Source organism: Mustela putorius, unplaced genomic scaffold (genome assembly GCF_011764305.1).
Source record: "Mustela putorius furo isolate JIRA1106 unplaced genomic scaffold, ASM1176430v1.1 tig00003834_pilon_pilon_pilon, whole genome shotgun sequence".
Taxonomy (NCBI): Eukaryota; Metazoa; Chordata; class Mammalia; order Carnivora; family Mustelidae; genus Mustela; species Mustela putorius.
The window spans coordinates 108,603,059-108,615,460 of NW_025421987.1; the positions used below are offsets into that span (position 1 = coordinate 108,603,059).

Genomic DNA, 12,402 nt, shown 5'->3' on the forward strand with positions numbered 1-12,402 from the left:
AATGGTCCAGTTCCATTCTTCTGCACTTGGCTGTCCAATTTTCTTAACACCATTTGTTGAAGAGACTGTCTTTTTTCTGTTGGATATTCTTTCCTGCTTTGTCAAAGATTAGTTGCCCATAGAGTTGAGCATCCATTTCTGGGCTCTCTCTTTGGTTCTATCAATCTGTGTTCTGTTTTTGTGCCAGTACCATATTGTCTTGATGATTACAGAGCTTAAAGTCTATGTAATAGATCTTGAAGTCTGGAATTGTGATGCCGCCAACTTTGGTTTTCTTTTTTAATATTCCCCTATCTGGGGTCTTTTCTGATTCTATATTAATTTTAGGATTATTTGTTCCATTTCTTTGAAAAAAGTTGACGGTATTTTGATAGGGATTGCATTAAATGTGTAGATTGCTTTAGGTAGCATAGGCATTTTCACAATATTTGTTTTTCCAATCCATGAAATGGAACATTTTTCTATTTCTTTGTGTCTTCCTCAGTTTCTTTCATGAGTAGTTTATAGTTTTTTGAGTATAGATTCTTTGCCTCCTTGGTTATTTTGCCTAGGTATCTTATGGTTTTGGGTGCAATTTGAAATGGGATTGACTCCTTAACTTCTCTGTCTTCTGTCTTATGGAAATGCAACTGATTTCTGTGAATTAATTTTATATCCTAACACTTTACTGAATTCCTGTTTGCGTTCTAGCAGTTTTGGAATAGAGTCTTTTGGATTTTCCACATAAAGTATCATATCATCTGCAAAGAGTGAGAGTTTGACTTCTTTGCCAATTTGGATGCCTTTTATTTCTTTTTGTTGTCCAATTGCTGAGGCTAGGACTTCTGGTACTCTGTTGAACAGCAGTGGTGATAGTGGACATCCCTTGTGTTTTCCTAACTTAGGGAAAGAGCTCTCAGTTTTTCCCCATTGGGAATGATATCCACTGTGTGTTTTTCATAGATGGCTTTTATGATATTGAGATATGGATCCTCTATCCCTTTCCCTTCAAAACCCTCTCCCTTCAAAACACTTTGAAGAGTTTTGATCAAGAAAGGATATTGTAGGGCGCCTGAGTGGCTCAGTGGGTTGGGCCCCTGCCTTCGGCTCAGGTCATGATCTCGGGGTCCTGGGATTGAGTCCCGCATCGGGGTCTCTGCTCAGCAGGGAGCCTGCTTCCCTCTCTCTCTGCCTGCCTCTCCATCTACTTGTGATTTCTCTCTGTCAAATAAAAAAAAAAAGAAAGGATATTGTAATTTGTTAGATGCTTTTTCAGCATCTATTGAGAGAATCATATGGTTCTTATTCTTTCTTTTACTAATGTATTATACCACATTGATTTGTGGATGTTGAACCAACCTTGCAGCTCTGGAATAAATCACACTTGGTCGTGTTGTATAATCCTCTTAATGTACTGTTGGATACTATTGGCTAGTATTTTGGTGAGAATTTTTGCATCTGTGTTCATCAGGGATATTGGTCTGTAATTCTTTCTGATGGGGTCTTTGTCTGCTTTTGGGATCAAGGTAATGCTGGCCTCATAAAATGAGTTTGGAAGTTTTCCTTCCATTTCAATTTTTTTTCCTTCCATTTCAATTTCAACAGTATAGGAGAATAGGTGTTAATTCTTCTTTAAATGTTTGGTAGAATTCCCCTGAGAAGCTGTCTGGCCCTGGGCTCTTGTTTGTTGGGAGATTTTTGTTGACTGCATCAGTCTCCTTACTGGTTATAGAGAGAGCCTAAAAGTAACAGACCAGAAAGGAACTGAGACAATATACAGAAATAGTTATCTTACAGGCAATACAATGGCGCTAAATATTTATCTTTCAGTAGTTATCCTGAATGTAAGTGGGCTAAATGCCAATCAGAAGACCCAGGATATCAGAATGGATAAAAAAATAAGACCCATCGATATGCTGTCTGCAAGAAACTCATTTTAGACCCAAAGACACCTCCAGATTTAACATGAGGGGGTGGAAAACAATTTACCATGCTAATGGACATCAAAAGAAAGCTGGAGTGGCAATCCTTTGACAAATTAGATTTTAAGCAAAGATTAAATAAGAGATGAAAAAGGACACTATATCATACTTAAAGGGTCTGTCCAATAAGAAGTTCTAACAATTGTAAATATCTATGCCCCTAATATGGGAACAGCCAATTATATAAACCAATTAATAACAAAATCAATGAAACACATCAACAATAATAGAATAATAGTAAGGGACTTTCACACCTCCCTCACTGAAATGGACAGATCATCTAAGCAAAAGATCAACAAAGAAAGGCTTTAAATGACGCACTGGACCAGATGGACATCACAGATATATTCAGAACATTACATCCCAAAGCAACAAGAGTACACATTCTTCTGTAGTGCAGATGGTACATTCTCCAGAATAGATCACATCCTGGGTCACATTTCAGGTCTCAGCCAGTACCAAAAGATTGGGATCACTCCCTGCATATTTTCAGATGACAATGCTTTAGAACTCAGCCACAAGAGGAAAGTTGGAAAGAACTCAAATACATGGAGGCTAAAGAGCATCCTACTAAGGAATGAATAAGGCAACCAGAAAATTAAAGAAGAATTTTTAAAAATTCATGGAAACAAATGACAATGAAAACACAATTATTCAAAATCTTTGGTATATAACAGAGGCGGTCCTGAGAGGAAAGTATATAGCAATACAAGCCTTTCTCAAGAAACAAGAAAGGTCTCAAGTACACAACCTAACCCTACACCTAAAGGAGCTGGAGAAAAAACAGAAAATAAAGCCTAAACCCAGCAGAAGAGAAATAATAAAGATCAGAGCAGAAATCAATGAAATAGGAACCAAAAGAACAGTAGAAACAGATCAAGGAAACTAGGAGCTGGTTCTTTGAAACAATTAATAAGATTGATAAAGCCCCTGGCCAGACTTATCAAAAAGAAAAGAAAAAGGACCCAGCTTAATAACATCATGAATAAAAGAGGAGAGATCACAACAAACACCAAAGAAATACAAACAATTATAAGAACATACTATGAGTAACTAATACACCAGCAAATTTGACAATCTGGAAGAAATGGATGCATTCCTAGAGACATATAAACTACCAAAACTGAACCAAGAAGAAATAGAAAACCTGAACAGACGTATATATTTATTTTAATGGAATCTCAGGAGTAATGGGGGACAAACAAATTTCTGCATTCGTGAATCTCTCCAAGTTGGTTTTAGAAAAGCTATCAAGGGGAGCATGGGTTGTTCAGTTGGTTGAATGTCCAACTCTTGATTTCGGCTCAGGTCATGATCTAAGGGTTGTGGGATCAAGCTTCAAGTAGGGCTCCTCACTCAATGTGATGCCTGCTTGGAATTTTTTTCACTCTCCCTCTTCCTCTGCCCCTCCCCCTTGTCACGTGTGTGCTAAATAAATAAATAAGAAGGCTACCAATTTGGTTTCTATTCTGAGCTCTAGCAAATTCTAAATTAATTTCTACTGTATAGTTTTCTGTTTATTTAGTTTAGTATCTCCTCAGATATACCAAAAACACAATAAGAGTACAGTTATGACTGTAATTCTGTTTCATTTGCTTCTTCTATAGAGCCAGAGATTCAACTATAAGGAATTTTAAAATTTCATTTGTGAGTCCTGGGGTTTAAAGTAAACCCCTTCTCTCTACCTTTACTCTTGACTTTTATCCTCCGTTTCTTTATCTCTGTTTGCCATGGTCTCTGTTTCTTACCTAATCAGCAACATTCACAACCTTTTATTACAGTATATTTTATAACTGTTCTATTTTATTAGTTGTTGTTAATATCTTACTATGTCTAAGTTAAAAATTAAACTTTATCACATATGTGTATGTATGGGGAAAAAAGCAGTATACATAGGATTTGGTCCAATTGCAATCTCAGGCATCCATTGGTGATCTTAGAACATATATCCCTTGTGGATAAGGGGCATTGCTGTATTTGAAATAATTCCCAATATTTCTCATTGAATGGTCAAATGATTTCAAATCTCTTAAAACCATTTTTTATAAAAAGTTTTAAAAAAGAATCTGATAATTTGTTTAAAGATTTTGTACAGATGTGTTTAACTTAGTCTGATCCTGTGGTGTGTAGCCTTGTAATTAGAAAGCCAATTAAATGGTAGTTTCCCTGAGGGACAGGGTTTAGACTTAACTGGTGAAAAAGAAATGTAGTTTTTATAAGAAGGCCCCTTTGGGAAATTGCCATAGAGCTGTGAACTGTGATAAAATAAAAGTTTGTATTTAAATGGAAAGAACTTTAGATTTCAAATTCCTGACCTTTAATAAATAAAAAAATGAGAACTTAGGCTTATTGATGGTAGAGTCAGAGCCTTATATATGTAGACAACTCCAGGTAAATCATCCTCAGCTGCTCCTTAGTATAGTATGTCTTGACCAAATAGTATAGTCAGGATAGGTACTGAGATCCTCAGACCAACTCACCTTCACCCAACTCCATGGTAAGGGAAATGAGGTCTTTCTCAGCCACTGGCTGGATAGTTAATACCATATGAGATTTAATACTTTGTTGGTCATATGTCAGAAAATAGGAGATCTAAACAGGAGGAAATACGCTAGAAGAATTTCACAACCTTTCTAACATGCCGAAATAGTATGAATGAGAGAGCCGTCATTTTGTCTTAAGGGTTGCAGCTGTTTCATGGCTTCAGTTTCTGGTTATTTTTGCAGCTCTTATTGATGGTGTCCACTCTTGGCTTTGCCTGTGCAGTTTAGCACATAAGCATTTTTAAATGAATTAAGGGTTTTCTTCCTATTTTTTTGCAAGATAAACTTGGAAGGATTAGAACTTTAAGGGTGAAATGTCAGACTAAAAAATTTCTTTTTGTGTTGTATTCTGCTTATTTTCCCCCTTGCTTTAGGAGCTGGAAATCCAAAGTGCACAATTGCAATTGTTATGGGAAGAACAAAAAATGCCTCTGCAACCAGGTAACAAAATAATTGTGATTGAGAGATCTATTTGGGAATAAGAATTGCGCTTTCTATCCACATAATTTACTTAAAATATGCCATTTGGTCGGGGCACCTGGGTGGCTCAGTTAAGTTTCCAAATCTTGATTTCCACTCAGGTCATGATCTCAAGGTTGTGAGACTGAGCCCTGTGTCAGGCTCTGCACTGGGCAGGGAGCCTGCTTAAGATTCCCTCCTTCAGCCCCTCCTACCTCTGTCTCTCCCACCGACTCTAAAATAATTTTTTTTAAAAATACACCATTTGGACTTACAAATCATAATATAAAATGTGAGATTAATGTCACATTTGTGTTTCACAGTTATTTCACTGTAAGATAATATTTAAGAAGCATTTCAGGAAGTGTTGCGGTATGTTCTTCACTGTGTAATTTCCTGCATTAAAAAGTGTTGCTGAGGGGCGCCTGGGTATCTCAATGAGTTAAAGTCTCTGCTTTCGCCTCGGGTCATGATCTCAGAGTCCTGGGATTGAGCCCTGCATCGGCTCTCTGCTTTGTGGGGAGCCTGCTTCCTCCTCTCTCTCCCTGCCTGCCTCTCTGCCTACTTGTGATCTCTGTCTGTTAAATAAATAAATAAAAATCTTTTAAAAATATAAATAAATAAATAAATAAATAAAAAGAAAGTGTTGCTGAATCCTCAGAACTGTTTGGATCAGATTATAAAATACATTAAAATTTTCAGAACTGTCTATAAGTAATTAAGTGATTAGATATGTAGATCAAAGTTGATAGTCTTGCAAAATTTGATATTGTGTATCAGTTCCCAGTTTCCATTGCTGAGCAACGAGAATCCTCAAATAACTAACTTATTTTCAAATCATTGTTACTGTTCCAGATCACAGCCAACATCCAACTCTGCTTGATGTATGTCTTTTACACAATTCCCATTCCAGACATCATTGCTTACATGATTACATAATAACAACAAAAATGACAATTGCAACTCCACCTAGGATCTGTTTTATTTTTCCACTTAGCACACTTTCCCTAACATCTGTTTTTCTTTAACTAGATACAAACAACACAGCATGGTTCTTGTCCCTCTCAACACACCTGGAGTAGAAATAATAAGGCCTTTGTCAGTGTTTGGCTACATGGGTAAGTACTCAACCAATATGAGCATGCATTAGCAAGCAGGACAACTGAAATATGCAGTAACACTTAAGGGAACAGATAGCATTATAATGTAGGAGATGTATTCTTAGAAGTCCTTTAGTGCTGATGACTATCTTCATATAAATACTGGTGGAACTCAGAATAAAGCAAAGAGAGAGAAGTGGTGCAACACTGGACTTCATTTTGTTTCCTTTTTGGAAAGGGTAGATTGTATTCAAGGAACAGCAGCTAAGACTGATACTTCTGTCATCCTGGAGAATGCTATAATGAAACAGAGTTAGAAAAATTAAATCTAAGTAATCCATAGTAAAATTCACGTTTTTTTTTTTTTTTTTTTGGGAGAGAGCGAGCAAGAATGGGGGTGAGAGACAAAGGGAGAGGGAGAATCTTAAATAGGCTCCAGGCCCAGTGCATAACCCAGTGCGGGGCTTGAGATCATGACCCTGAGACCATGACCCCCGCCAAAATCAAGACAAGGATGCTTAACCAACTGAGTCACCCAGGCACCCCAATAAAATTCACTTTTGTCTTCAAGTTTAGCTTTATTAACCAATCAAACTACAAAAACTATTAGTAAGCAATGAATTTTGACTGATTTGAATGCAAAACTTTCCTTCCTTCTGTTCTTTGGGTGGAATTTCTAAAAAGCAAGGATACTTTTGTTTCCTGCTACCTACCTCAGGCTCATTGTTCATTGTTCCCTTGCTGCTCAGGTCATTCACTCAGCAAGTACTTATTGAGGGCTGACCATTGTTCTAGGTGCTTGGAATACATCAGTGAACACAATAGGCTAGGATCTGTGCCCTCATGGAGTTTACATGCTAGGGGAAGGAGAGAGTAGCAATAACTACAAACACATAAATAACTAAATTACAGCAAATCAGCAGGTAAATGCTATGGAAAAGTTTTTTGAACCTGATCCATATGATCTTCTGTGGTGACCCTGGCTTTGTCTTTGTAGTTGAATATGGCTAATAAAAATGTTCAATACCAGATGTAAGTAAGACTTGGAGTTTTGGAGAACATTTGTCATCACCTCCCATAGGATGCAGCTGTAGAATATACCCGCAGACTAAGCATAATTTTCAAGACAGTGATGAACAAGCTCACTAGAGGAAATTGTGCATGGGGATTTTTTGGGTTGCAGAGCAATGGCCTGAAGACCCCCAAAATGGATTTATAGTTTAAATTGCCTGGAAATCACCTCTATTGCAGAACCTATATTTGAATTTTCAGTGAGACAGATTCACCAGCACCTCTCCAACTCCCATGCCCAAGGCCAAAAGAAACAATTGTGGAGAAGATCAATTATTAATGTCTATTCTGACAGGAAAAGGGTGTGGAATTTGCATGAGATTATCTCCAGAACTTGATGAAGGGTGGGTGGGGAGCAGGAGGAGGGGTAGGTGGTATGATGTAAAGACAGAAATGTTCCCAGTCTCCATCAAATGCAAGCATTTCCAAGAGGCAAACATAGGGAACAAGCCTGGACTGGGAGTAAACATACCTCAAAGTCCAATCACTGCTTTGTTTTTGAATACTGAGCCTGCTCTGTCCCTTGTAGGAGGCTCTTTGCCTCTTCAGGCATTGATTTACACAATGATAAAATAAGAAACTTGAATTACATTACTCACTTTTAATTTTTGAACCATTGGAACCTTTTTCTCTTTCCAAGCAAAATTTTCTATGGAACCCCATATATTAGAAGTCTCAAAGAAAAAGCAGTAATAAAATAATAGTAAGATAATCTGTTTGGGTCTGTGAAACCACCTTCCATTTTAGTAACTCTGCAACTTCAGAAAATGAATTTGAAAGTCTAGATCAAATGATTTCTAAAATCTCTTCTAAGTGGAACAGTTGATGAGTTTTCTAGGGTATGGAGTGCTAAGGGTTCAGAGCTTGAGGTCTACCTAGGAATATCTGACATATAAGGCTCTTAAGTCCTACTTCTGAGTAATTTCTTTGAGTAATTATTAACTATATATGAAATTTTTTTGGTCTTAAAGACCCGCGGATCCCCTTACCCAAGAATTCAACACTGCCACAGGATGCAAACAGCAAGAGGTTCTTTATTGTTATGCAGGCGCCTGCGGGTGGTCAGTGCGTGCCTGCGGGTGGTCAGCAGCTCCTGTTAGCTGAGCACACCAGGCTGGGGTGGTGCAGGATTTTTATAGACAGGTACATACAAGTCCCGGATGGGATGGGGCTGATTGGCTGACAATTTGAACATTTGAAAAAAAGGCATACTTGGTGTTAGTGGATTGGCCCTGGAAGACCCCCTCGCGCGAAGAGAAAGGCAGGAAGGGGAAACAAAGAGGGGAAGTTTGACCTTAGGTAGGCAGAAAGACATCCTGCCTACCTGACTATGCAGCCCCCTGTCGATGTGACCTACGGGACCATGCAGCCCCCTTGCCTACGTGACCATGCCCCGGCTATTAGGAGAGGGTATCTTGTTCAAACAGGAGTCAAGTGTCATGCCCTAAAAGCCAAGCGGTTACAGAAAGGCAAAAGAGCATTTACATTGAATTCAACCCTGGGGGAAGGGTCTTTTCATTGCAAGGGGAGGAGGGGTACTTTTACACAACAAAAGAGCAGTTAATTAGTTAACGACGGGGGGGGGGGTGTCTTTCAGGTCAACTCATTTTGCTCTTTAAAATTATATTTTCTAGGGGCGCCTGGGTGGCTCAGTGGGTTAAGCCACTGCCTTCGGCTCCGGTCATGATCTCAGGGTCCTGGGATGGAGTCCCGCATCAGGCTCTCTGCTTGGCGGGGAGCCTGCTTCCTCCTCTCTCTCTCTCTGCCTACTTGTGATCTCTGTCTGTCAAATAAAATAAATAAAATCTTAAAAAAAATAAAATTATATTTTCTATTTTATAGATCATCTTCATGGAGGACATTTTGAGATTCATTTTAATCAAGTAAGAGTTCCTGCCACCAACTTAATACTAGGTGAGATAAGTTGGAGAAATGATTCTCCAGTATTGTGTACTAAAGTATTTTCGTCTGAATCTGGAAAAGATAAGAAATATACTTTGATTTAGATACTTTTCCCTCCTACTCCATTTATAAGGCAACATTTTTCATGGTGGATTTTTTTTTTACATGGAATAATATTTAAGTGTTTGATTTGGTTTTATATATCACATCAATTGAAAACATCGCTAAGTACAAAAAAATGTACAATTCAGAGCAACATACTTTTTCCTAAAACATGACTTTCAGGTCTCCACTTGTTCTAAGAAAACCTCAATGTTCTTTCTGAATTCAAGTCTTATATATAAACCCATTAGAAGTATAAATAACTTTGCATATTAAATGACTGGAATGTCCTCATCCTCTTGCTTACTAAAATCCTACCCAACCCAACCTTCAGAGAACATCTCAAATGGCACTTCTTTCAGAATGGTTTTGTGTTCTTCACCCCATCCACTCAACAAGCCCCTGCTGCCTCCCTCAGGAGACAATCTCTCTCTCCTTTGCCTTTCTTTGTTCTCCTCCATATCCCTTATTCCTAGCATCCTTGCCCCTACTTCTGGATTCTGAACTCCTAGTGTAGGGACTGTGTCTTATCTTTGTAACCACTGCGGTACATGGATAGTTGGTTCTCAAGAGACAGTTCCTGAATTGGATTAAAATGTTTAACAGTGGTAGTTTTAAAAAACATGGAAATCAAAAGTTCCATAAATAATGAACACTATTACAGAGCTGACTTTTTTCCTACCAGAATACCACAATTCTCATTGAGGGGGCAGTTCATCGTTTTCTCAAGATTTGTGTAAATAACAAAATAAGTGGGCTGTGGCCACTTTAATGTTTTCCTTTCTTCCTTACAGGTGAAGGTAGGGGATTTGAAATTGCCCAAGGCCGCCTTGGACCAGGCAGAATCCATCACTGTATGAGAACAGTAGGGGTGGCAGAACGAGCTTTGCAGATTATGTGTGAACGAGCAACACAGAGGGTGGCCTTTAAGAAGAAACTGTTTTCACATGTAAGGATGATTATTTATTTGAATTTACTATAGCCCCATGCACTCACTGACCTTGTAACAAAACAGCATTATTGATCTTAGGGAGATTTCCTCTACGTAAATAAGATGCTTTTTTTCCACAAAGTATATTTTCCTGTACTTAATATAGTCTAATGAGAGATCTTTAACTTTGTGAAAGATTAAATAATTCCCAATGTGCTTCAGCACAGCTCAAAGAGTATGGACAGTTCCTTCAACTTTCTCATACTCTTGTTCTCTAGAGAAACTGGTACATTAGCATTCTCTGTGGATCTGAGAGGGCTGGCATAAAGAAGAAGGATTTGCCTTGTTCTTTGGCTTTCTGAAGGGAATTAGTAATAAGTGAGGAAATATAGGAAAATAACCTACAACTCAGTGAGAGGAGAGAGATCTAAAAAATGGAAGGCCTGCTTCTGTAGGAAGTGAGTTCCCTGTTACTAGAGAAATGTAAGTAGAAATGGGACCAATAGTTTGGTGGGATGTTCATGATTTTTTGAATTCCCATCTATAAGTTATGTACTATGGAGTCTGTTCTTTACAAAGCACAATAAACAATAAAGTTACATGTGCCCACTATAATCAAAATTAGAGAATATTTATCAAGAGGGAAAAGAAGCAGTCATTTCTGACTTCCTTGGGAAACTTTATAAGTGGGATATTCAAATCATCTCCCAAAAGCCCTCCTTTTAAGAAGGCAAGAAAAATTATTCTTAAATATTCAGTATTTAGGATTGCTAACATTTTAGTGTTAGGTCAAATGTAGGCTGATAAAATTGTATCTGTGTTTGCTGGACATGTACATTTTAGTACATTGGTTCCCTTGTATATTTGTGAGCATCTTTTAAAATTTCACAGTATACTTTTTACCTTAAATTCCTATAGACTGTGTTTTCTTTTTGTGAAATATTATTCAGCATATCTGTGATTTAGTTATAACACTGTTCTTATGGAAAAATACAACCTATTTTTAGCGCACACCTAGGGATAATTTGTGGGGAACCCCTTTAGTATATGGCAAGGGCAAGGAGTTCAGCTGTTGGATGGACACTGTGGGAGGAAGTAAAATAAGGTATCAATTTTGGGACCATGGATACAACTCCATGCTGCTCTGAGTAGGAGCTAAAGAGTTGCTCATGGCATCAATTTCTTCCTGTACTTTTCTCTTTTCAAGTTTGCCACCCAAACCCTGGAACAGGATGCGAGAAGAACAGGGAGAGATGCAAAGACATCTTGAACACAGAAAAGCACTCTCCTTAAGTTTCATGAGAGATATTTTTAACACTATACCAGAGGGAAATTTCCCTCTTGCTTTTTGTAAGTTAATGTATCAGGCAGAACAAGCCTGAGCTTTTCAAAAACATGCCTCCCTTCACTGGAAACTTCTTGCATTTGGCACAAAGAAAATGATCTGGCAGAAGCAAAAGAGATGTTGAGGCATGTCGTAAACAAAAATATGAGCCAGATTTTTTTTTTTCAGTTTATGTATGTAACATTCCATTTCCCTGAATTTGGAGACTCTTTTCCAGCTGCCTTCTAAATTATTTCAGGCACGAAAGTAGAAAGTTCTGTATCAAAATAATGTCTTAGTAAATTAATCTGGCACCTCCTTAGAGCACTCAGTTTCTGCCCACTAAATGCTTTTCAGCAAATCAAAGGTCAGTAGAGACCCAACTGAGAATACTTTCTTTTATTCAAAAGCTAAAAAATAAATGTATTTGTGATCTGTTCATGAAGTTATAATCACCCAGCTTTATAGTTATCAAAAAGATACTTACTGCTGGGGCTTATTTGAAGTTGTTAATTTAGAGCCTTGGTTCAACCTCTAGAGTCATCCAATAGAAATATGTTCTAGTAACTGAACGTTTAAAAAAAAAAAAAAGCTTTAGTTAAATAAAAAAAAATTTTTAATAGCTACATTTTTTAAAAGTAAAAAGAATGATGAAATTGATTTTTATAATCTATCTTATTTAACCCAGTATATTTAAAATGTTATCACTTCAAAATGAAATAAATATAAAAAGATTAAGGTATTTTACATTCTTTTTTAAAAACTACTAATTTTACTAAATTGGGTGTATAGTTCACATTTACGATACACCTTCATTCAGACTAGGCATTTCAGATGCTCAGTAGCCACAAGTAGTTATTAGCAGCTATTATGTTGAACATCAGTGTTATAGGAAAACTGATCAAATACCACTGTTTAAGAAAGGTACTGCAGCAAATATAACCAAGCATAAAAGTGACTATGGAAGGTTAATGTGGATCAAATAATAGCACTGTAATTGGCTGCTGAT

General features: G+C 37.4%; 1 protein-coding gene across 3 annotated transcripts in view; it reads left to right on the top strand.

Moving 5' to 3' along the window:
• The window catches only part of ACAD11 (acyl-CoA dehydrogenase family member 11), a 93,311-nt gene that overhangs the window by 70,464 nt on the left and 10,445 nt on the right, over positions 1-12,402 (top strand). For all 3 annotated transcript variants that reach the window (XM_004762499.3, XM_045088912.1, XM_045088913.1), the window contains 4 exons: positions 4,879-4,945; positions 5,996-6,081; positions 8,977-9,048; positions 9,933-10,087. In XM_004762499.3, coding sequence (XP_004762556.1) covers positions 4,879-4,945; positions 5,996-6,081; positions 8,977-9,048; positions 9,933-10,087 — 380 coding nt within the window. The remainder of the gene's footprint in view (positions 1-4,878; positions 4,946-5,995; positions 6,082-8,976; positions 9,049-9,932; positions 10,088-12,402) is intronic.